General features: G+C 39.5%; 2 protein-coding genes across 4 annotated transcripts in view; one reads left to right on the forward strand and one right to left on the reverse strand.

The window, feature by feature from the left end:
- Positions 1–12,805, reverse strand: part of TPGS2 (tubulin polyglutamylase complex subunit 2) — a 50,411-nt gene extending 37,606 nt beyond the window's left edge. The window contains exon 1 of the mRNA XM_082668329.1: positions 12,685–12,805. Coding sequence (XP_082524455.1) covers positions 12,685–12,775 — 91 coding nt within the window. The 5' untranslated portion in view covers positions 12,776–12,805. The remainder of the gene's footprint in view (positions 1–12,684) is intronic.
- Positions 12,806–13,147: 342 nt separating this feature from the next.
- Positions 13,148–24,850, forward strand: part of KIAA1328 — a gene marked incomplete at its 5' end in the record, with an annotated part of 379,366 nt that continues 367,663 nt past the window's right edge. For 2 of the 3 annotated variants that reach the window (XM_082668275.1, XM_082668276.1), the window contains 3 exons: positions 13,172–13,229; positions 19,298–19,333; positions 20,064–20,206. In XM_082668275.1, coding sequence (XP_082524401.1) covers positions 13,172–13,229; positions 19,298–19,333; positions 20,064–20,206 — 237 coding nt within the window. Of the gene's footprint in view, positions 13,230–19,297; positions 19,334–20,063; positions 20,207–24,850 lie in introns of all 3 variants that reach the window. The other variant, XM_082668274.1, reaches the window with a different exon arrangement.

The raw sequence follows: 24,850 nt of genomic DNA on the forward strand, positions 1-24,850 counted from the left end.
AGTAGAAAACAGTCACTGAGTCAATAATCCCTGAGGTATTCCATGAGGACCTGCTGTCACAAACTATGCACAGTTGATATGGGCCTTGAAGGATGACATGGCCATTCCTGCGGATTGGCTTAATTAACACCTACTCCTGCTCCTTCCAGTGTGCTTTCCTGTATTTTAGAGACTGGCTGGCTAAAGACTACATTTCCCAGATTCCACTGCAGCTAGGCACCCACTGGAGGCCAAGCTTTCTGCAGGGAAAACCACTCCCATAAAACCTGGAAGGAGGGAATGAGCAGGTGAGGTAGAGGGGCAAATGGGGAGACTGGCTCTTTTCACAGTCGTAGTTGCAAAGGTGTTTTGATCTCATGGGGTTGAGAGTTGTCGTGTGGCAGAAGCAGCAGCAATTTCTCAATTCTGCAGCTTCCTAACCACACTAGCTGCAGGTACGCCCCACTTAGCATCCCCTTTTCAGTTTGGTTCTCAGCTTAGAATCTGTTCCGCTTAATCTTCCAATGATTTTATGGGCTAATGCCCCTTAATCAGGCCCCTTCTGCCTTAACTAGCTAGAGTGTACTTCTAGCCTTAAACTAGCTATGTATTCTATGGTCTGCCACTAAGAACCCTGATAGACACAGACAGTTTGCATCTGTAGATGCACTTTCAGGACAAGTGAATGTGTGCAGGTCAGAGGAAGTGGTCATTTATATGATTTAAAAATTGTGGCCACGGAACCAGACAAAAAGTGTGAGAGGTTTTGGAATCCAAGATATGACACTGAAGGCCTTTAGAGTCAGAAAATAAAACTTAAGACTACATAAGATTATTCAAAGAGAACAAGTTAACAGTTTATTACACAAATCAAAGAATTGGGTAAGAAGAATACATGAAGCCAGGGCTTGAAGGTGAGGCATCTGGAGGGCTGGGGGTGGAGTAGGGTGGACTGCACATAGCCAACCTGAGGTTAATATCTTTAGAAGGACCAGCTTGTAGGGTTCACCTGTAGCTGGGGCCTCGTAATCTGGCCTTTGCACGTGTTCTACATTGATAAGGCTGTTTTGCCCATCTTTGGTTAAACCAATAAACATTTGCTATCCTTTTGGGAGTCTAAAATTTCCATAGTGTCATGGGCAAAGCTCATTGACAATTCCCAGGAAATAAACATAGAATCTGGAAAATAAGGTAAAGTCTAATCTTTTTTATTTCCTTTCGCCTTGGTCTAGTTTCACTTCCTTAATAGGGTACTGCGTGCAGAGGCCTTGTACTGGCACCTCAGAACAGAGTTCCTAGTGCAAAGCAGCTGCACCTGACATTTCAGCTTGACTCCACACCAGGTTCAGGTTTTAGGAAGTTCTAAGGGAACAGAATAGTTATCCCCTGGAAGGTTGATTCAAGTTCAGGCTATGCCTTTAGACAACCCATTGGCTACCACAAAAACCTGTCACACACTAAATCCTGCCACCCTGCTACCCACAGAAACAGGGCCCCTGTAGCATGATCGTATAGAAACCACAGACACAGTCTATTCCAGTTGCCCCGACCTAGGAAGTGAGCCTCTCCCAAATGCCAAAGAGGAATGGCTCACAGACAGGAGTAGTTTTATGGGAGAGGAGAAAAGGCTGGTGGGACATGCAGTAACCTCCCACACCCAAGTCATAGAAGTGAGAAGCTACCCACCCCCATCCCCCCACCGGGACTTCCGCCCAAAAGGTGGAGTTGATAGCCCTCACCTGAGCCCTAGAGCACAGGACAGGGAAAATCTTAAATGTTTACACAGATTCCCAGGTATGTGTATGCCATCCTACCCACAGCCAGGGCTATCTGGAAGGAACAAGGTATGCTTACTGCAGGGAATAAACAGGTGAAACGTGGCTTAAGCATATTGAAGCTCGTAGGAGGAGTACAGCTTCCAAAAAAGGTGGCAGTGATTCACTGTAGGTCTCACGAAAAGGGAATACAGAGGTAATAAAGGGAAACAAAGCGGATGCAACTGCCAAAAGGGTGGTCCTAGAAACTGTAACTTGTCAACTACCCCTCATACCTCAAAGGCCAGATCCATCCAATTATTCCCCAATCTACACAAAGACTGTACAAAATCTACAAAATTAGACAAAGACTGAAAATTGGGCTTCAACAGAGACCTAGGAGGCCATGGGTGGCTAGCTAATGAACATGGTCAATGCTTCTTTTCCCAAACTATAGCTTGTCAAGCCATCAGAGAGGCTCATCAAAAGACTCACTACAGGAAGGAAGCCCTATATAATTGGTTAGTTAAGCTCATGGTAACTCCTGGCATGAAAAGTATAATCAGTCGGATAGATGAGACATGCCCCATCTGCACAATGAACAACCCCCCAAACCAGACCCTCCAGAGGCCCCCAGATCAGGCCCATTCAGACCAGAGGGACATATCCTGGAGAAGACTGGCAGATTAATTTCACCGTCATGCCAAGAGTACTGGGCAATTTCAGGTATCTCTTGGTGCTAGTAGACACAATTTCTGAGTGGATAGAAGCATTCCCTGCTAGAACTGAAATGGCAGCTGAAGTGGCTAAGGCATTACTAAAAGATATAATCGCCAGGTTTGGGCTCCCAAGATCCCTGCAAAGCAATAATGGTACAGCATTTGTGTCTCAAGTGACGAAGGAGGTAATGAGTGCCCTGGGCATAAAACGGACCTTGCACTCAGTCTGGAGACCCCAATCATCAAGGACAGAGATCCAATCATACCCTGAAACTCAAGGTCCAATCATTCTGAGCCAAGCTATGTTAGGAAACTCAAGAACACTGGATTAAGTTGCTTTCGATAGCCCTGCTCTGCATGTGGTTACCCCAAGGGGTAATCAAAGTTAAGTTCATTTGAACTCATGTATGGTAGACCCATTCCCCAAGTCCAAGAGAAGGGACACCTTAGCCCCCTTGAAATGGAACAACTCAAGCATGCCCTCCAGGTAGGAGAAATAATGAAAGCTGTCACAGAAGATGGTGACCAGGTGCTGCCCACACCCACTGACCTGGCCCTCCACCCCTTCTGGCCAGGGGCCTGGGTGAACCTAAAAATCTCAAAACCCAGCAGCTGCAAGATCAGCTCACGGCTAAGTCGGACAGAACCCACTTGGTGAGCCTAACCACCCACTCTGCCCTGAAGTTGCAGGGATCACTCCACGGGGACTTTGCACTCAAGGGAAGAGACCCCCGAGCCCCAACCTGCAGAGACACAACATGGGGCAATGGCGCCCCTGACTACTCGTGTGATCCTCTCTAAGACCCTAAGCTTTTCTCCTGCAAAACAACAAAAGCATGACCAGGGAGACGCAGCCCTGGCACTGAGCCTTGACATCAGGGCAGACTTGCCCACAGGCCAAAGACCGAGATATTTTCATTTTTAGGAAAAATTTGACATATCACCATTATTCTCTTGTCATTTGACATGTAACCACTGTTCTCTTAGGCCATGTATCTTAAATTGTCTGAAGTCCTTTGTTCCCAAAAGGTTAGACAAATGGTGGTTGCTCAGGGCCAAGGCCTAGGTACAACCACACAGATCTAAAGGCAGCTGGGGACTTCCACTCCTCCACCCGGGGTGATGACAATGCCTGAAATCAGCAGGAAGTAGTTACAGAAGACAGACCTGCACCCCTCAGCGCCCCTCAAGAATGGAGCAGGACAAAAACCGGAGGAGGGGTTTGTCACCCGCAAAGCCAGAATTAACAATTCCCAGGAAATAAAAAATAGAATCTGGGTAATAAAGTCTAACCTTTTTCTTTTTCCTTTGTGCTTCATCTTGTTTCACTTGTTCATAGTGTACTGTGTGCAGAGGCCTCGCACCCAGCACCTCAGACCAGAGCTCCTGGTGCAAAATGGCTGTGCAGACACCTCAATGGACTGTGTGCAGCTCTGTGTGTAACACCTCAACTCAAAATGGCCTCAGTGGGCCGTGGGCAGAGAGGCTACGCCTGGCACTGCAATCTGGAGCGCAAACAGCACAGCTGTGCTGCCATGTGAGAACTCTACCCGCTTCCCTCCCCACTGACTAGAACCCTACAAAGCAGCCCCACCCACAGCCTGTGAGGGAGAGCTGGACTCTAGAGTGTGAGCTGGCACCTTTCCATTCTTTGACCAAAGAATAAAACTTTCCTGTGCTTCTGAACCAAACTCGGTCTCGTTCTATTGGCTCTAAGGATACTGGGCAGAAGGACCCTTGTTGGGGCCTAACTCAAAGGGTTGGTAACAATAGCTGTGGCTGGTTGTTTTGCCTACCTGACCAGGCCCCAGTAAAATCTCTGGAATTTGAGTCTTAGGCAAGCTTCTCTGGGCAGAAACACTGCAAACATATTGCAGCACTTCACTGCTTAAGGAAGGAGTGTATTCTACGCGACCACTGGCAGCAGGGAAAACTGCAGAAGCCTATACATGCTTCCTCTAGATGCCACCTGATATGTCAAAGGTCAGATTCCCAGGCACCAGCTGACTGATATAATAAACTATAGCTGGGAGTCCTGTCTGCATCCTGTAAGTCCTTCTAGTGAATCACTGAACTTGTGGACAGTTGTGGGATCCCAAAACATGTATCCATCTCTTCATTTTTAATATTTCTGAATTAGTTTGCTTTAGTTGTTTTAGTTTTGGGAAACGGCAAAAAGTTGGGTTTTGTAAGCTAGATTTAAAATCTTTTTCTATTACTAGGTGACTTAAGCCCATTCATATTTGTTGCTATGAGGGATATGTCTGGTCTCAGCTTTATCTTAATATTTTATAATTATACGTATTACATTACACATATTTCTTTTCGAGATGGGTATCATTCGTTCCTCTCTTTAAAATATTCGGGGGAATGTATCATTTTCTACTGATGCATGATAAATTGCCACAAATTAGCAGCTTTAAACAACACCTAGGTCACAGTTCTGTAGCTCAGAAGTCTGGCACAGCATGACTGGATTCTCTGCTGAGGCTGAAATCCATAAGCCAGGTGCACTGACTGCTCAGGTGTCAGCTGTTCTGTTTTCATCTGGTGCTCCAGGTCATCTTCCATTCCTGTTACTGGCAGAATTCAACTCCTTGTGGTTGTAGCAATGAAGTCTCCATTCCTTGCTTGCTGTCACCTGGGGCCACTCTCAGCTGTAGTCTTTCCCATGTGTTCCCATCCACCTTCAAGGCAGCAACAGCATAACAAATCTTTCATGTTTCAAATCTCTTTGACTCCCCCTTCTGTTAACAGCATGTTGTAAAGGGCTCATGTGATTAGATTAGGCTCACCTGGATAATCTCCCTTTTGCCATTTAACACAACAAATCACAGGTGTTATATCTCATCAGTTTCACAGTCCTGGTGCAGGAAATCTTGGAGGGCTGTTTTTAGGATTCCTTTTTATTTAAAAAAAAAGCCTTATTGAGATATAACTCACATACCATAAATTTCACCCTTTTAAAGTATATAATTCAGTGGTTTTTAGTATATTCACAGAGTTATGTGTCCTTTCCTGAAAAAGTAACCTTGTACCCTTTCCCATTTCCAGCATCCTCTGGCAATCACTAATTCACTTTAAGTCTCTATAGATTTGCCTACTATAGATCATATAAATGAAATCACACAACACATGGGCTTCATAACTCTTCTTTCATTTAGTTTTCAAGGTTCATCCATATTGTAGCATGTATCAGTACTTTACTCCTTACTATTGCCAACATTTTCTATTGTATAGATATACCACATTTTTTAGACCCATTCATCAGTTGATGGACATTTGGACTGTTTCTACTTTATTACAAATAATGCTTCTAAGAACATTTGTGTACATATTTTTGCATGTAAATGTTTTCATTTCTCTTGGGTATATAACCAGAAGTGGAACTGCTAGGTCATATGGTAACTATGTTTAACTTTTTGAGGAAGTGACAAACTGTTTTCCAAAGTGAGAGTGCCATTTTACATTCCCACCTGTGGTGTATGTGTGTGTTCCAGTTTCTCCACTTCCTTACCAACACTTAGGTCAGTCTTTCTGATTATGGGCATCCTAGTGGGTGTGAAGTGGTATTTCACCGTGGTTTTGATGTGAATTTCCCTAATGATCAATGATGACCATCTTTACACATGCTTATTGGCCTTTGTATGTCTTCTTTGGACAAATGTTTATCTATTCAGATCCTTTTAAATTGGGTTATTTGACTTTTTTTGTTGAGCTTCATAGATTCCACCCATAAGTCCCTCATTGTATATGTGATCTGCAAAAAGTCTCTCCTTTTCCGTGGATGTCTTTTCACTTTCTTGATGGTATCCTTAAAAGCACAAACATCTTTAATTTTGATGAAGTCCAATTTATCTATTTTGTTTGTTTGTTTCTTGTACTTTTGGCATCAGATCTAAGAATCTATTGCCTAATCCAAAGTCATTAAAAATGAATCCAAGGTCTATGTTTTAGCACTTACATTTATATCTAAGATCCATTTTGAGTTAATTTTTGTATTTGAATTGAGGTAGGAGTCCAACTTCATTCTTTTGCATGTGGCTATCTAGTTGTCACAAAACAATTTGTTGAAAAGATTGTTTTCCCCCCACTGAGTTGTACAGCCATCCTTGTTGAAAATCAGTGGACCATAAATGTGTTAGTTTAGTTTTGGAGTCTCAATCCTATTCCATCGATCTATATTTCTATCTTTATGCCAGTGCCACAGTGAAGACTATTGTAGCTTTGGAGTAAATTTTTTTATCATAGTAAAATATACATAAAATTTGCCATATTAACTATTTTGAAGTGTACAGTTAAGTACACTCACATTGTTGTGCAACTATTACCACTATTCATCTGCAGAACATTTTCGTTATCCCAAGTGTAGTAAATTTTCAAATAGTGAAGTTTAAGTCCTCTAATTTTTGTTCCTCTTTTCCAAGATTGTTTTGGCTATTCTGGGTGTCCTTCATTTCCATATTAATTTTAGGACTGGGTTATTTGTCAATTTCTGCAAAAGAGGCAGCTGACATTTTCATAGGGATTGTAGATTTAGATCAATTTGGGGAGTATGGGATTCTAACAGTATTAAGACTTCCAAACCATAAACATGAGATGTCTTCCAATTTATTTAGGTGCTCCTTCTTTATATATTGTGTTGTAGTTTCCAGTGTACAAGTCATGCACTTCTGTTAATGTGCTCGTTCACTCCTTACTTCTGTTAATTTAACTTTTTACTAAGTATTTTACTGTTTTGACCCAATTGTAAATTGAATTGTTTCTGTAATTTTATTTTTGGATTGTTCATTGCTAATGTGTAGGGTTTTTTCCCCTTTTTTTGGTGGATTTCTTAGGACTTTTTTAATATACAAGAGCATGTTATCTGCAAATAGCTCTTTACTTCTTTCTTTCCAAATTGTATGTCTTTATTTCATTTTCTTGTCTAATTGTTCTGACTAGAATCTCCAGTAAAATGCTGAATAGAAGTTGTAAGAGGAGAGTTCTTATGTGCAAAAAAGAGTGAACACAGCATGCCTGAGACTGCAATATTTAGAAAGGCCTGCTTGTAAGGTTGGTTCTTGGCTGGCATCTGGGAATTTGGATTTCAGGAGGGTTCCCACCATTGCCTGGTAAGAATGGCTTACTTTATTTAAAAAAAAAAAGAATGGCTCATTGTACCTACCTGTTGTTACAATATGGTTTATGCTGAACACAAGCTTTCCGCTGGGAGTCTCAAATTTGGTACATACTAGGTAGAGGATGTCTGAATGATGGATTTCCAATAACAGGTCTGGACTTCTGGGCTCAAATAAGCTTCCCTAGTAGACAACATTTCACATGTGTTGTCACACGTTGCTGGAACAATTGTGTCCCATGTGATTTCACTGAGAGAAAACTTACATCTGGTTTCCTTGATTTCCCCACATGCACCTTTCCCTTTGTTTCTGCTGTAATAAATCACATGACTGTCTGTCCTGTAATCCTCCTAGTGAACTGTCAAACCTGGTGTGGTGCTGGGGATCCCATGAATATTTGCCTTTTTCCTGATTTTAATGGTAAATCATACAGTTTTTCACCATTGAGTATAATGTTAGCCATGGATTTTTCATAGATGCCCTTTATCAGATTGAGGAAGTCTGATTTGTTTTTATGTTTTCACTCTATCCCACAGTTTGGATGTGTTCTATCATCAGAGAACACTTTGTATGACATCAATCCTTTAAAATTTATTTCAGCTTGTCAAACATATGGTTTATTCTTGAGGTTACTCCATGTATACTTGAGAAGAATTTTTATTCTACTCTTTTAGGGTAAAGTGTTCTATGGATGTCTGTTAGGTATAGTCGATTTACAGTGTTGCTTAAGTTTACTATTTCCTTGTTGACTTCCTGCTTAGGTGTTTTATCCATTGTTATAAGTAGGGCATTTAAGTATCAAACTATTATTGTTGAATTGTCTACTTCTCCTTTCAAGTCTGTCAGTTTTTGCTTCATGTATTTTGGGCCTTTGTAGGTACACATAGATTATAATTGTTTTGCCTTTCTGAGCATTGACACCTATTATCATTATGAACTGTCCTCCTTTGTTTCTTTTTTTTTTTTTTGCTGTACGCGGGCCTCTCACTGTTGTGGCCTCTCCCGTTGAGGAGCACAGGCTCCGGACAGCGCAGGCTCAGCGGCCACGGCTCACGGGCCCAGCCACTCGGCGGCATGTGGGATCTTCCCGGACCGGGGCACGAACCCATGTCCCCTGCATCAGCAGGCGGACTCTCAACCACTGCGCCACCAGGGAAGCCCTCCTCCTTTGTTTCTAATAATGAACTTTGTTTTAAAGATTATTTTGCCTGATATTAGTATAGCCACTCAAGCTCTACTTTGGGTTCTAGGTGCATGGTATATTTTTCCCCCAACTTTTCACTTTTAACTATTTGTGTCTTTAAATACAAAATGTGTCTCTTGTAGACTGGGTATATTTGAATCATGTTTTTGTTTTTCTAAAATCTTATGTCAATTTCTGCCTTCTCATGGGAGTGTTTAGTTTATTTACATTAAATGTAACTACTAATAAGGTAGGATTTATTTCTGCCATTATGCTATTTCCTTCTGAGTCCTCACCAGCAGTATTCTCCATATTGTTATAGTCCAGATTTCTATTACAGTCTTTTCATGGTGATTTTGACTTTCTCTATCAAGTTCCTGAAAGTTCCTCCAGCCTCCAGCCACTTCCCAGTTCCAAAGACACTTCCATTTAGGTATATGTTACAGAAGCACCCACTTCCAGGTAATAAAATATGTACTAGTTTTCTATGCTGCATAACAAATTACCACACTTAGCAGTGGTAGGACTGAGGATCCTGTTCTCTTGATGACCATGAGCTAGGAGGCTGCTCTCAGCTCCTAGAAGCCACTAGCAGTTCCTTGCTATTGGTCCTCTCCTAGGATCTCTCACAACATGGCAGCTTACTTTTTCAAACCCAGGAGGAAATCTGTCTGACTTCTATACCCTCTTTTAGAATGCTCACCTGATTAGGTCAGGCCTACCTAGGATAATGTCCCTTTTAAGTCAAAGTCAACTGATTAGGTACTTCAATTACATACACCAAAAAATCTCCGCCTTTGTCATATAATGTAACCTAAGCCATAGAATGACATTCATCATCTTCACAGGTCCTGCCCATTTTCAAGAGTAAAGTATTATACACAGGTAGGTGGCATTGGAGGTCATCTAAGAAATCTGCCCACCAGTTACATTGTACTTATACCCTTTCAAATGCCCTTTTAATTTGTCATAATAGATAACAACTGGTATATCATTCTTCCACTCTCCTCCCATCTTTGCTTTAGTCTTATGTGTATGTATTTATGTATGTTCACGTGTATGTGTCTGTATGAAAATGATGCTCAGCATCAGTTTTTTTGCTGAAGGTTTCCCAAGCTATATCTGATTTGATGAAATCTATCCTCCAGTAGATTCCTCAGGAAGGGTTCATGGGTATAGAATTCCCTAAGTTCTTTTATTTTAAAGACAGTTTGGCTAGATATTATATCCTTGGTTCACCCTTTCTTTCATTGAATTTTCTATACTTGTTCATGTATTTTAATTTTGTCTGGAGTTTAGACTTACCATTTTCTTCTGCTTCACAGTTGGTTTTTGGTTAAGAGTTTTCCTCAGCTGTCTGTTGGACATTTTATTTCCTGATTTTAGCATTAGTTCTCTATGGGTTTTACTTTTCTCTCCTTCATTTTGCATTATTGTGCTGTTTAAAAAGATTTCTAGGTTACTGACGCTAGTTTCTAGTTTCTGTTGATTGTTCCAACTAGCCTCTTCATGGGTCTGTCTGCTTGTCACAGAGCCTTCTAGTAGTGAGGGAGTGTGGCAGGAACAATTAGGGTCTGGCCCTGTGATTTGTTGCTTTTTCTCTTTTTATTCAGCCATTCTGAACAGATGGTATTCTCTGTCTTTAAGCAATGCTGAGAGTTTGGTTTTGGATAAAAATGCAATTGTGGAGTCATTTCATATCTTTTAGGGAGGTTGTTTACCATACACCCACCACTGACTTCAGCTGCCTTGTTTTAAAAAAAATCCCCTTAATATATTATCTTTTCAAACAAAAAACAAATGTGAAAAAATAATATACAGGCATACTCATTTTACTGCACTTTTTTGTGCAGTAAAATTGTTTTTCTCAGGTATTGTGTTTTTTACAAATTGAAGGTTTGTGGCAACCCTGCATTGTCAGATGATATTTAGCATTTTTTAGCAATAAAGTTTTTTTAAGGTATATACATTTATTTTAGACACAATGCTATTGCACACTTAATAGACTACAGTATAGTGTAATCATAACTTTTATATGGACTGGGAAACCAAAAATTTGTGTGGCTCACTTTATTAGGATATCCACTTTATTGCAGTGGTCTGGAACCAAACCCCCAACATTTCTGAGGTATGTCTGCAAATGATTTTCGACTTGTGCTTTTTAACTTGAAATTATTAGGTTTTGATTAAGTTTATAAATAGACTGTTTACAGGAGGCTAGATTTCCTAAAAGTTTAACAGAGTCAGTTAATTCCTCATGTAGTTTTTGACTTGTAGCTATTACCAGTTTGCCAGACATGTGAAATGCTTAATAGATAGAATATATTAAATGCATAAATGAAATTTAAAATGTTTACAGTCACTTAATTATTTAGGTCTTTAAATCGAGCTGACAGCTTAAGGGAAATTTAGTTGGCTTGACTTAAGTGGATTAAACATTTATCAAAAGAAAATAACTTCTTATTTAGAGAAAACTTCCTAGACTTATAAAGATACTAATGAAGCATGCCTGTGGAATAGCAAGACCTGCCTAAGCCCAGGAGTACAAGAAGCAACAGGGCAGAAGTTTGGATAAGAATGAGGAGATAGGATATGGGTGATCTTGATGATTAGACCTCTCCTTGCCCTACTCTATAATTTCATTTCTAAAATCTATCACTTCTCCCAAACACATCAGGATGCTTCATGCCTCATTTACTGTCTTAGGCACTGGGGAATACAGGGAAGAGCAATACAAAGTTCCTATTCTCATGGACCTCTACTACAGAAAAAAAGACAGACAAAAAAACCAACCAAATAAATATATAATCTCAAGTAAAATATATAATTTCAAGTAGTGACAAAGCCGTGAGGATAAAAAAAAAAAGTGGGTTAAGGGAACAGAGTAATAGGGAAGGGTGTTATTAAGACTATATTCAGGAAAGGTTTCTCTGAGCTCATGATATTCAATCAGAGATATGAATGAAGTCGGAGACAGACATTGACAGGAAGAGAATTCCAGATGCAAGGTCTAGTAAATCGCAAAAGCCTTTAAGTGGGAATAAGCTTAGTGTGCTAATGGTACAAGGAGGCTACTGCGGCAAAGCCAGAGTGAAAATAACGTCAGAAAGACAGATGAGGGCAAATTATAGCCGACTTGTGGGCCATGGTACAGAATTTGGATTCTATTATGAATGCGATGGGAAGGCACTGAAGCATACTGTTCCGACCTGCTTAGATTGCCTTCCTCCTTAGTTATCTGGCTAACTCCCATTTGTCTTTCAAAATTTAGCATCATCTCCCGTGGGACGTATTTCTTAACTCTCCAGGTAAGGTCAATCACCTCCTCCTGTGTGCTACTTCTGAGCGATAACAGATTACTGAACTGTGTTTGTGTTTCATTTCATTTTATTTTATTGTTGCCCCAGCATGTAACAGAGCGGTGGGTACTAAGTAAAGGTTAGTGCTTATTAAAGGTTAGTAAAGGAAAACCACCCATTCATTCAATGGTGCCAGCCTTGATTCCTCTGGACCACTTCAGGTACCATGTACGGGGAGGCGCATGGGAATTGGTACCCTGGGAGGTTGGCTGCAACATTCCCCCAGCTCTCTCTGCTACCAGAGGCCAAGAAGGCCTCTCGGGACAGCCAACCCCCCAACTGTCAGGTGCCTGCTGCCTCCCCTTTGAACATCTATGCCCGACCTTCTTGGGCCCTGTTGTGGGACTTCGGGTGGGGCGACCTTCGAGCTTCACATCTCTGTATCCACACTCCCCGCAAACCCTTCCCCGGCCTAGTCAAGCACCCCATTCCCCAATTTCCCCCTTAACAACGGAAGTTACAGCCGCGATGCCCACTGGCCTACAGGGTCCGGCTCTTGCCTTCCCTCCGTGCTTCCACGGCACACCCCTCGTCCCGCAGTGGCCCCCACGGCCCCCCCGTCCCACTCACCTAGGATGCGGGTGACCCCCAAGGTCAGCTTCTCCAGGTGCGGCTTGTTGCTGCCCAGCAACGGGGGCGGTGTCTCCTCCATGGCTTGCATCCCAGCTCCGCGCGCAGTCTGAGGAGCGGCTGGGACAGGGCGGGGGAGCCGGGCGGCCGGGAGGGCCGGACTCCGCCCGGGAGGCGCGGCCGTCAAGTTCACGGCATGCCGGGAGTTGTAGTGCTCGGAGCCTGAGAGCGCGGCTGGGCGGAGATGGGGGGCCCGGGCTGCTCTGGGAGTAGCAGTTCTACGAGGTGCTCGTTCCCGCCGCCCCGGCGGGGGCTCCACACCACGCCGCCGGGACACGGCGACTCCACCGCCCGGACCCTCCCGCCCCGCCGGGGCCGGCTGCGTAAGCGGGGGCGGGCCTCTGCGCAGTGCGGCCAATCGGGACCGGGCCTGGAGGCCGGGGTTGGACGGCCTCGGCGGGACGCCCCGAGTGGCGGTTGTTTCAAGATGGCGGACGTGGAGGGCCCCTCCCGACTCGGCGCGGCGGCGTTCTGGAGCCGCGACTGTATCCTTTGCCCGCCTGGCAGGGGGCGCCGGCGCTTTACCCGGTGCGGCGAACGGTCGCGAGGGACGCGGAGTGCAGGGAAGAAGCTTGCCGCGGACCCCGGTGGCGGGGCCGTCCCGTCCGGCCGCCGTCCGGGTGCTGGGCTATGCTCTTGCTTGGGTATTAGGTGTCAGAGAGCCTGCACTGTCTCCAGGCTGGAGTTCAGGCGTGGGGACTCGGCACAGATGTTTCCCAGCCCTCCTTGGCGGTGAGCTCTGGAAAGATGGCCTAGAGTCTTGGCCTCTCCTGGGGCTGGAAGGGTCCCTCTGCCCGGGATGACCTCCGGCCGGCCTAGTCTCTTCGGAGTGAGCTTGTGGAGGAGTGCATGGTGTTGGGTGGTCCAAGAGCTTTTTGTCTTGGTTTAGGAGTGTCCTCAGTCTGCGTTGTTAAGAGTAAGTCGGGACCTTGTCGGACTTAGAAGGCCTGTCAGTGGTGATTTATTTTCATACTGAGATCTTTGGAGAAGTGTGGACTTGGTTTCACGCGGACATGATCTGGTGATGATGATTATGGAATAGGACGCGATGCAGATTTTAGGGCCTGGAAGTGGTGTTGATTTGCATGTAGATTGCGGGTCCCACTAGCAGGACTGAAGTTCTTGGGTTGTTTTATGGTAGAGAAGCTGTGGCGCTTTTATCCTTGCAGTAGTATTCCCAGATTAGTATCTATGATGAGATGTCTGACAAAACTGGTTCTTTCCCTGTGTTAGGTAGACTGTTCTAGGCTGATCTTTGGTTCTGATAATTTGTTTCATGTTAGAGGAGTGTTACCTGAAAGGAAGGCATTCAGTGTATTGGGTGCCCGCAGAGGCAAGTCTTTTTGTCTGTTTACTAGGATTGGTGATGGCATTGTTGGAAGCATTGCTCTTAACTTTGGCAGAATCTTTCTTTGCACATTCTGCTTAGCTCTCAGTAAAACTTAGAACGTTGTATTATCAGTTACCCTTGTTGAATTACTAGGATTAAAGTGTCATGCCGTGGAGAGTGGGATATTTTTGCATTTCTTGTTGCTCCGTGTTTAGTGTTATGCACTTTCTAAACATAATTACACTTGTGTGTGATAGGTCGGTGGGAATCAAGTGAAATCGTGTACACGGTGGATAAAAGCACACTGATGCACTGTGCAAATAAAATATTTTTTTCTTTACCTATCAGTAGAATATGTACACTGGGAACAAGTGGGCTGAATTAGGAAGTTAGGAAATTGGGATGAGTCATACTTTCTCATGAAACATTACCTCTGCATTGTTAGAATTTTGTGATAGAGATATTTGAAGATTATTAGCTTATAATGTGCTTCTTTAGTGTAATCATTTTCATAACCATCCATGTGGCTTTGGTTATTATTCCTTAACTTTCTGTATAACCAATGCTATTGTGCTGATACAGAATATGTAAGAATATTGTTGTGATATAGAATGTGTGTGGGGCGTGGGGAGGGGAGACAGTCTGTTGCAGTGGGTCTGATTAAGTTAATAGGTATGTAAACTAAATCTATGCTCCTGGTCTTAGCAACACTGTACTCTCAGTTATTCGTGCAGTCATATTACTCCCTATTTCATATAGAAGTCACATAGCCTTCCTTTTGTCTTACACTCTCCCTTACTCTAAACATTTATGTAAAATACTAATCTTCCCATTCAAAGTGGGGAGTTGAAATTATATGGGGAAAATGGTGATGATTACATTCTGTAGAAATTCAGATGCTTGAAAGGAATTGCAAGGTTACCACTATCACCCTTCCTATTCCACATAATGACCAATTAATATCCAGACTCAGATATTTTCATTTTAATCTCTATAGGACATAAAAGCAATGTCAAATATAAATTTGTTACTGAATCTTTGCTAAAAAGCATAACAATAATTATCAATCATTTGATTTAGTCACGTGTCTTTTGATCTTGATCTCTTTTCTTGTCACAATGATGACTTCCCAGACCACCCCAAAGCATTTATAATTAGAACTTTCAATAGAAAAAGACCAAAAATTATGCACCTATAATCTGGTATTATTTTCACACTATTGAAAGATTTTCAGTGTTTCACCTAAGCAATTAGAGAAATATGATTGAGCGATTTCCTAGTCCTAGATGTTTCTGTCATCTGAGGACAGATCATCTGTGACTGAATATCACCTTTTTCATACTGTTGTTCTTATGAGTTATGTATCTCCTGCACAATATGATTCAGCAGTGCTGTTTTGCACAAGGTATGTCTTTATACCCAATGTGTAAACAATGAGTAGGCCATGTTGTCATTTATGGCTTAAATCTGCAAGTAGAATATGCCCGTTTGGCCATAAACTGCTTTCCTCCTTCATTATAGCTCCTGGTAATATCAAAAGAAGTTAGTGTTTCTTCAGTATCTAAATTTGCTGAAATGCACTCAAGTGTATTATCATTAACAATATTATGAACTTGATGTTAGTTAGAACTGTAAAGGACCTGGTCAAAACATTGCGGTAGCTATAATCTCTGCCATTGAGTTTTTAATTAAAAATAGAGACTTTACGTTGATGTTAAAATAATACACTAGTCAGGAAAATAGTTGTGGTTAGTAATAATAATACGCACGTTGTTGGTAAGTGATTCAAACTCATAAGGTTAGGGTAGAGTGGGAAGTACTAAGTTTATTTTCTTGAGATCCTGGTTAGGGTAGGTATACTTATTTCTCTCTACCACTTCTGCCTTGGGTTTCTCATTACTACTTTAATTCCGGAAACTTGGGCATTAAAGACTCTTTATAATTTGCTGTACTTGTCTTATTGAGGCACTTCCAAATGAACCAAGTAGAACTAAGGTGGCACATAGAACCCAATAAGAGGTCCAATATACATTTCGTATATATTGTGTCTCTTTGACTTTGCCATAAAATATATATATTTGTTGGGAATCTTTGTATTTGAAGAAGGTAAATATTTGGGTTCTTAAGATAAAGAGCTGAAGATAGATTACAAATGATTAGAAAGGATAGGTTGGATGGAGGCAATTTCAAATATTTCTGTCTTATTTATAAAAACTTTTGTTAAGGTCTGTTTATTTAGCGTTTTTATACTTGAAAAGAAATTTGGCATGGATGTAGCTAGTGGGTTTTGTGTGCATATTTTGAATAGGACAAAAAGAGAAGGATAACACTGAGTTGTTGGACAGTGCCTCATAGGATTAAATAAATATCAATTTCATTCGTTCATAGATGGTTTACCATGAGCCAGGCATGCTTTGACCTTAGGTGATACAACATTGAACAAAACGATGCAAATCTTCACCCGCTTGCTGCTTACATTTTAGTGAAATGAGATTAGTTCATGAATAAGTAAAATAATATTATATGTCCAGTGATTACAGGTGCCATGGAGAAAAATAAAGCAGGAAAAGTGTAGCTATCATGGGGGTCTTTTGTGTCTGTTTTTATGCTAGTACTGTACTGTTTTGATAACTATAGCTTTGTAATATTTTGAAACCAGGAAGTGTGATACCTCCAGCTTTATTCTTCTTTCTCAAAATTGCTTTGTCTAATTGGGGTCTTTTGTGGTTCCATACAAATTTTAGGATTGTTTGTTCTATTTCTGTTAAAAATGGCATTGGAATTTTGATAGAGATTGCATTGAATCTGTAGATTGCTTTATGGACATTTTAACAATATTCTTTCAATTCATGAGCATGGAATATCTATTTGTGTTTTCTTCATTTTCTTTTATCAATGTCTTATAGTTTTCAGTGGATAGATCTTTCACCTCCTTGGTTAAGTTTATTCCTAGATATTTTATTCTTTTTTGATGCATTTGTAAATTGGATTATTTTCCTAATTTGTCTTTCTGATAGTTGGTTATTCTTGTATAGAAATGCAACAGATTTTTATATATTGATTTTGTATCCTACAACTTTTGTTTATAAACAAACTGAATTTATTTATTCGTTCTAACAGTTTTTTGGTGGAGTCGTTAGGGTTTTCTATATGTAGTATCATGTGATCTGCAAACAGAAGCTTGTGGAAGGCTTCTACAGTTGGTTTTTCTTAAAGAAGTAGGAAGCAAAGTTATTAGCTTAGAGTAAGGATGGGGGAAGTGGCATCTGGTTTGAGAAGAGAGGAGAAAGTGTAAAATACTTGATGAGCTTCCAAATCAAGGTGCAGCTGAGTGGGGTCCTCAGTGGCTGGTCTCTTCCAGCTGTTGAGCAGGCTCCTTTGTGAATGATCCAGAGAAGCGTAGTATGTTTTCCAGGACTCTGTTATGTCAGTCTTTCCATACGTCATCCTTGGAGATGGAGAATGTTCTGCAAATTCATCACTACTTTATACTCTAGTTGAAGACACTGCCGTATGGAACATGTCCTGGGTCATCTTGACTTTTTTCCGCTGGGTACTTTCTCCCATGTGTATATTTCCAACAGCAAATGATTAAACATTTATTGAGCACCTGCAGTGTGTGCAGTCCCAAGGGATGTAAAAAATGAATCTGCTGTTAAAGAGCGTGCACAATTTCATTTTGTAAGGATTTTTTTTTGGATTGTATGTCAGTGAATTTAGAAATTCTCTCTCTGCTCCAGTGTTAGTTGCAGTCAATTTCCTTGGACTTGTGGGGTCTAAGTTTTTGCTTGTTTACTTGTCTTATGTGCCTCCTAAGATTTTCTAAGCTCCATCCCTGATGTGTAAGGGAATTTAAAGTTTTTAGAGGCCCTATCAGCCAAAAGCTTGAAGCTGTGATAGTGCTGCAGAGAGCTGTTAGAAACCACCTGGCAGTTCAGACAGTAAGCACCATCTTTGTGTTCCATAGGGATTCTAGGCATTTCCAATCAGCATTCCTTGAAAAGATTCCAATACTAGAATTGATTCTGAACTGAAATATATTGATTTTTTAACATGTTATTAATCCACTGTTTTATTCCAGCCTTTTCCCAGGAGGAAATAGTTAATAATTGGTTTGTCTACAAATTTTGGAAAAGAAAGTGTTTTATAAAGTAACAAAACTTTAGTATTTTCTAGATCATTTGAAAAAAATTGTTTAGACACTTACTTCCTGGAAGTGTAATAGAAGGTTATCAAATGGTGGACATACCTGGATTTAGATATAGTTCTGAATAAAATTTTATTTCTGGAAAGTAAACTTTCTTATTATATTGGTTCCCTTTCTATAGCAGTGTTCTAGCCTTTCTGAATTTCTCCTTTTGAAATTCAGAATAGTCCTTTTTGTCTTAAATTTCTTCAACTTGTTAAATAGTAGGGCTTCTTGAGACATTTCATGAATATACTGCAGAAGAATAAAAAATGTTTTTTGTGTTGGCATGATTGACTTGCCCCCAAACAGTGTTTGTTCTTCAAAGCTGAAGCTCACTTTGAAATTACAGATTCTTTTTTTTTTAATATATCTTTTTTGGAGTATAATTGCTTTACAATGTTGTGTTAGTTTCTGTTGTACAACAAAGTGAATCAGCTATAAGTATACATATATCCCCATATCCCCTCCCTCTTGAGCCTCTTCCCATCCTCCCTATCCCACCCCTCCAGGTCCTCACAAAGCATCAGAGCTGATCTCCCTGTGCTATGCAGCAGCTTCCCGCTAGCTATCCGTTTTACATTTGGTACTGTATATATGTCAATGCTGAAGCTTACTTTAAAATTAAAAGCTAAAGCTCCCTTTGAAATTACGAATTCATGCCTAAAATAACTTGTCATTCACCGATGATGAGCAAAATGGAGTATTTAACTCCTTGTTTACGAAAGGAAAGAAAATGAAAGGAAACTAATTTGTAGTGTATCTCACTTGGGAATAAGCATGGATAAAACTTTTATGGAACAAGGCCTTCCAAAATTTTTACAAAGCAGATAGTTGTGAATGTATAAAGATTAACTTTAAAAGATTATTAATTTTGCTACATTTATTTTAATTATGGTGCTTTCTAGTTTTGTTTTTAAAAGCTAGTTATAAACTCCCAGGTCAAAACAAATTACAAATTATAACAAATACAGAACAGCAATGTTTGGATGTTGGATAATCTTTTCTAGTATTTTCCTTTATGTCTTCCTGCATAGTTTCTGATGAAGAACAGTCAGTAGTGTATGTTCCAGGTATGATTTTATGCATTAATTTGGTAAACTTCCTTTGCTTCTTAAGAGTTAGGAGAAAATAAAAACATTAGGATAACTTTGCAGGTATAAGTAGATGCAGAACAGTTCATCAGAACCTAATTTTTTTTTTTTTTTTTTTTTTTAATGTTTGGTATGACCCCACTAAGGTTTGAAATACTGCCTTATTTTAGGGGCTGGCTGGGCAAGTCAGCTTTTGATGAATTTACAGAATACTTCATTCATGTGTTAAAGAGCAAGAGATTCCTTTCTTGTCATATTACAAATAATAGTTTAAATTTTATATTTCAAAAAAATGTGAAAACTTCTTTATATAGTGTTTATGTAATAGACTTTAAAGCTTACTTACTGGTTGTTAAGAGATGAGTAGTAAAACTGAACCACTGGAGGCATCCTAATTGTGTGAAGAATCAGATTTTTAATTTTCAATAAGTTAAGGTATGTATGGTATGTTGTAGTTTATTGGTTTTAATGTGACTTACAGATGTTCACATCCCCATTTAAAAATACTTCAGTTGAATCTTTGCATGCAAAACATCATCTTTTCATGATTCATTATTTAGTAACAGAGCCTTAAAATGAAGTTTATAAAGTAAGAGATTTCCCCATCAAGTGCCATAAGTAGAGGATATCAAGGAGGAGGTTGATGGGGGGAGGGTTTAAGAGAATGAAAAGATATAATTTTGAAATCTTGTTTGATGGAAATCCTTAGGAATTTCTACAGGAGGAAATATCAGATCAAGACACAAGATGGTGAATCCAAAAGCTGATGTTAAACTTAAGACTTCCAGGGTGACTGCTACTTCAGTCTCCATGGAGTCTTTAAAAGGTGCAGGGGATTCAGTAGATGAACAGGTCAGTAATTTCTTTTTTTCTTTTTCTGTTTTTTTTTTTTTTCCTTATTCTCCAGTCTTTATAAATGCTAACCAGTAAGTCATTTTTTTATGCTGACCAATAACTGATAGATAAGGGTAGAGGAGCCCTTGAAAGAACATTAGATGATCTACAAGCATTTTTAAAGATACAGAGGATTCTAGGATGCTTTGCTTAGTATGAATATAAAATGTGTGTTACTCATTTTGTTCCAAAATGTCCAGGCTTGCTTTAAGCCTTAGTTAAGAAACATTTATTGTCTTAGTATGTCTCCAAAGACTTAAATCCTGATCTGTGTGGAGTTAGTAAATCAAATTGACAATTTTTTTCTTTTATTAGGTGTCCTTTGTGACTTTTGTTCATGTAAATTTGTTAGTTGATGGTGGATAAACCTTTGTATATAAGAAAATGCTTTATTAAAACAAAATTAGCCTGTATTATTATTGTTATTATTTCCTTCGTTTGGCAAATAATATCATAAAGACTTTATTTTTATAGCTCAGTCATTGATTTCTCCTTTGTCTTTCTTCGCCTCTTTAATAGTGTCTGTACATTCCTTTGGTATATGCTCTATCTGATTGGTTTATTTCACTTTACTTTTTGTTATATTTTGTCTCCCCAACCAGAGTTTAACTCAGGGTTTGGCAATCTATGACCTGTAGGCCAAATCTGCTTCTTCCTGTTTTGTGAGTAAAGTGTTACTGGAACACAGCCACTCTCAGTCTTTTAGTGTTATGTTATTGCCACTTTCGTATTACAATGGCAGAGGCGCTGTAAAGATGAATGCTCACAAAGCCAAAATCATTTGCTATCGAATTCTATATAAAAAATGTTTTTCAGTCCCTGGTTTATGTTCAGATATTGAAATTTTCAATGTCTAGTTTGTTACTGATTACAGTTGACCCTTGAACAACACAGGTGTTAGGGGTGTTGAACTCCGGGCAGTTGAATATTTGCGTATACCTTTTGGCTCCCCAAAACTTTACTAATAGCCTACTGTTGAATGAAAGCCTTACTGATAACATAAATAGTCAATTAACACATATTTTGAATGTTATATGTATATTTACATACACTCTACGCATTCATGACACACCTTTTTTCTTAATTTTTAAAAAATATTTCTTAGGCTCTGTGGTTCGTCTGCAAGCTTATACAAATTGTTGTAAATCTCCAAAAAGTTTTGCAATATATTTATTGAAAAAAAATCTGCTTGTAAGTAGACTTGCGCAGTTCAAACCCATGTTGTTTAAGGGTCAACTGTTTTACGTTTAGTTATCTACAGGATTTAACTGTGATTAGCTCAAAAAGCCTGCCTATGTTACTTATATCCCCAGTGTGTACACTTCACACTAGGATGTGAATAGTTGAATTTGCAAGTTCTTATAAAAAATTGAAAGTATTTTTTCATATAATAGTTTGTGTATTTTATAGTGAACAGAAACTATTCCCCATTCATATCAGCTCTTGGCAACCACTAATCTGCTTTTAGTCTCTGTATTTGTCTGTTCTGGACATTTCATATAACTAGAATAATGTAACATGTGGCCTTTTGTGACTGGCTTTTTTCATTAAGTATAGTGATTTCAAGTTTCATCTATGTTGTATCATGTATCTTTACTTCATTTCTTTTTATGGCTCAATACATATTTTGTTTAACCACCAGTTGAAGGACATTTGGGTTGTTACAGTTTTTGGCTATTATCAATAATATTGCTGTCAGCATTCATGTACAAGTTTTTGTGTGGATGTATGTTTTCAATTTTCTTGTGTATACACCTAGAAGTAGAATTTCTGGGTCATATAGTAATTCTCTGTTTAACCTTTTGATGAACTACCAAAGTAGCGATACCATTTTACATTCCACCAGCAATATATGAGGATTCCAGATTCTCCACATTCTCACCAACACTTTATATCCATCTTTTTTATTTATAATTGTCGTCGTGAGTGTGAAGTGGTATCTCATTGTGGTTTTGATTTGTATTTTCCTAACGGCCAATAATGATCATCTCTTTATGTGCTTCTTGGCCATTTGTATGTGTTCTTTAGAGAAATGTCTATCCAGATCTTTTTCAATTGGGTTGTCTTCTTATTGATGAGTTGTAAGAGTTCTTTATAGATTCCATCTCCAAGTTCCTTGTCATATATATGATTTGCAGATATTTTCTCCAATTTTGTGAATTGTCTTTTCACTTTATTTTTTTAAATAAAATTTATTTATTTATTTATTTTTATTTTTGGCTGCATTGGGTCTTCACTGCTGTGCGTGGGCTTTCTCTAGTTGTGGTAAATGGGGGCTTACTCTTCGTTGTGTTGTGCGGGCTACTCTTGTTGTGGACGAAGCACAGGCTCTAGGCAAGGGGGCTTCAGTAGTCGTGGCTTGCTGGCTCTAGAGCGCAGGCTCGGTAGTTGTGGCACATGGACTTTGTTGCTCTGCGGCATGTGGGATCTTCCCAGACCAGGGCTCGAATCCGTGTCCCCTGCATTGGCAGGCAGATTCTTAACCACTGTGCCACAAGTGAAATCCTCTTTTCACTTTCTTATTGGTGTCCTTTGGAGCTTGAAAGTTTTAAATTTTGATGAAGTCCAGCTTATCAGTGTTTTCCTTTTATTTATTTAATTATTTATTTGCTGTCATATCTAAGAAATCATTGACTAAACCAAGGTCTCAAAGATTTATACCAATATCTAGGAGTTCTGTAATTTTAGATATTACATTTAGGCTTTGATCCATTTTGATGTAATTTCTGTACATGCTATGGGTAGTGACCCAACTTCATTCTTTTGCATGTGGATTTCCAGTTGTCCCAGCGTCATTTGTTGCAAAGACCATTCTTTCTCCTTTGATTGTCTTGCCACCCTTGTTGAAAATCTGTTAATCATAAATGTGTTTGTTTCTGTAATCTCAGTTCTATTCCATTGATCTATATTTCTATTTTAATCGCAGTACCACACTGCTTTAGTATACTGTAACTTTGCAGTAAGTCCTGGAATCAGGAAGTGTAAATACTCCAAGTTTGTTCTTCCTTTTCAAGGTTGTTCTGGCTATTCTGGGTCTTTTGCATTTCCATAAGAATTATAGAATCAACTTGTCAATTTCCGCACAAAAGTCAACTTGGATTTCAGTAGCAATTGTGTTGAATCTTTTTTTTTTTTTAATGTTGAACCTTCTTTTAATTTATTTATTTTTATTTTTGTCTTTGTTGGGTCTTCGTTTCTGTGCGAGGGCTTTCTCTAGTTGTGGCAAGCGAGGGTCACTGTTCATCGTGGTGCGCAGGCCTCTCACTGTCGTGGCCTCTCTTGTTGCGGAGCACAGGCTCCAGACGCGCAGGCTCAGTAGTTGTGGCTCACAGGCCTAGTTGCTCCGCGGCATGTGGGATCTTCCCAGACCAGGGCTCGAACCCGTGTCCCCTGTATTAGCAGGCAGATTCTCAACCACTGCGCCACCAGGGAAGCCCTGTGTTGAATCTTTTAAAAAAAATTTTAAAAAGTTTTTAATTCAAGTATAGTTCATTTACAATGTTATGTTAGTTTCAGGTGTATAGTACAGTGATTCAGTTTTTTATGTATATATTGTATATATACCTATATATTATATATGTGTATATATATTTTTTCTTTTTCAGATTCTTTTCCCTTATAGGTTATTACAAAATATTGAGTCTAGTTCCCTGTGCTATACAGTAGGTCCTTGATGGTTATCTGTTATATATATATATATATAGTACTGTGTATATGTTAATCTCATAAATTAGGAGATTGGGAATCTTTTTTTCTTAATTTTTAAAATTTTTTAATTCAATTTTTAAAGGTTACTTTCCATTTACAGTTATTACAAAATACTGGCTGTATTCCTCGTGTTGTACAATACATCCTTGAGCCTGTCTTACACCCCACAGTTTGTATTTCCTACTCCCCCACCCCTATGTTGTGTTGAGTCTTTAGATCGATTTGGAGAGTACTCTCAACTTAATACTATTAAGTCTTCCAGTCCTTGAATATGGTGTGTAAAATGTCTTTCTATTTATTTAGGTCTTCTTTAATTTCTTTCAGTGATGTTTTATAGTTTTCAGTGTACATGCCTTATACTCCTTTTGTTAAATTTATTTTCAAGTATTGTGTTTTATACTTTTTGGTACTACTATTAACGGAATTGTCTTCTTAATTTCATTTTTGGATTTTTCACTGCTAGTGTCCAGAAACAGTTGATTTTTTATCCTGCTACCTTTCTAAATTCATTTATTAGTTCTAATCTAATAGTTTTTTGGTAAATTCCTTACAATTTTCTATATATAAGATCATGCCATCTGTGAATAGAGATAGTTTTACATACCCCTTTTCAGTTTGGATTCCTTTTATTTCAACTGTCTTCTAAAGAGATTTAAAAATGCAACAAACTTTATAGCAAGTTCACTTTTCCATACTGATAGTCTGTTGGTCCAGGATCATTTATTAAGAGGACCATTCTTTTCCCCATTGAATTACCATGATGCTATTGTAATTCAAGGAGAGACTTAAAATTTCACTACAAGTCTGGCAACTGTGAGAGGAGAAAGAAAGAAAGATTGACTAGGAAGAGTCTCAGACTTCCTTGCAGTCTGAGGTAGTGTCTGTCTGTAGAGA

Source organism: Grampus griseus, assembly GCF_964374135.1.
Source record: "Grampus griseus genome assembly, chromosome: 12".
NCBI classification, from domain to species: Eukaryota; Metazoa; Chordata; class Mammalia; order Artiodactyla; family Delphinidae; genus Grampus; species Grampus griseus.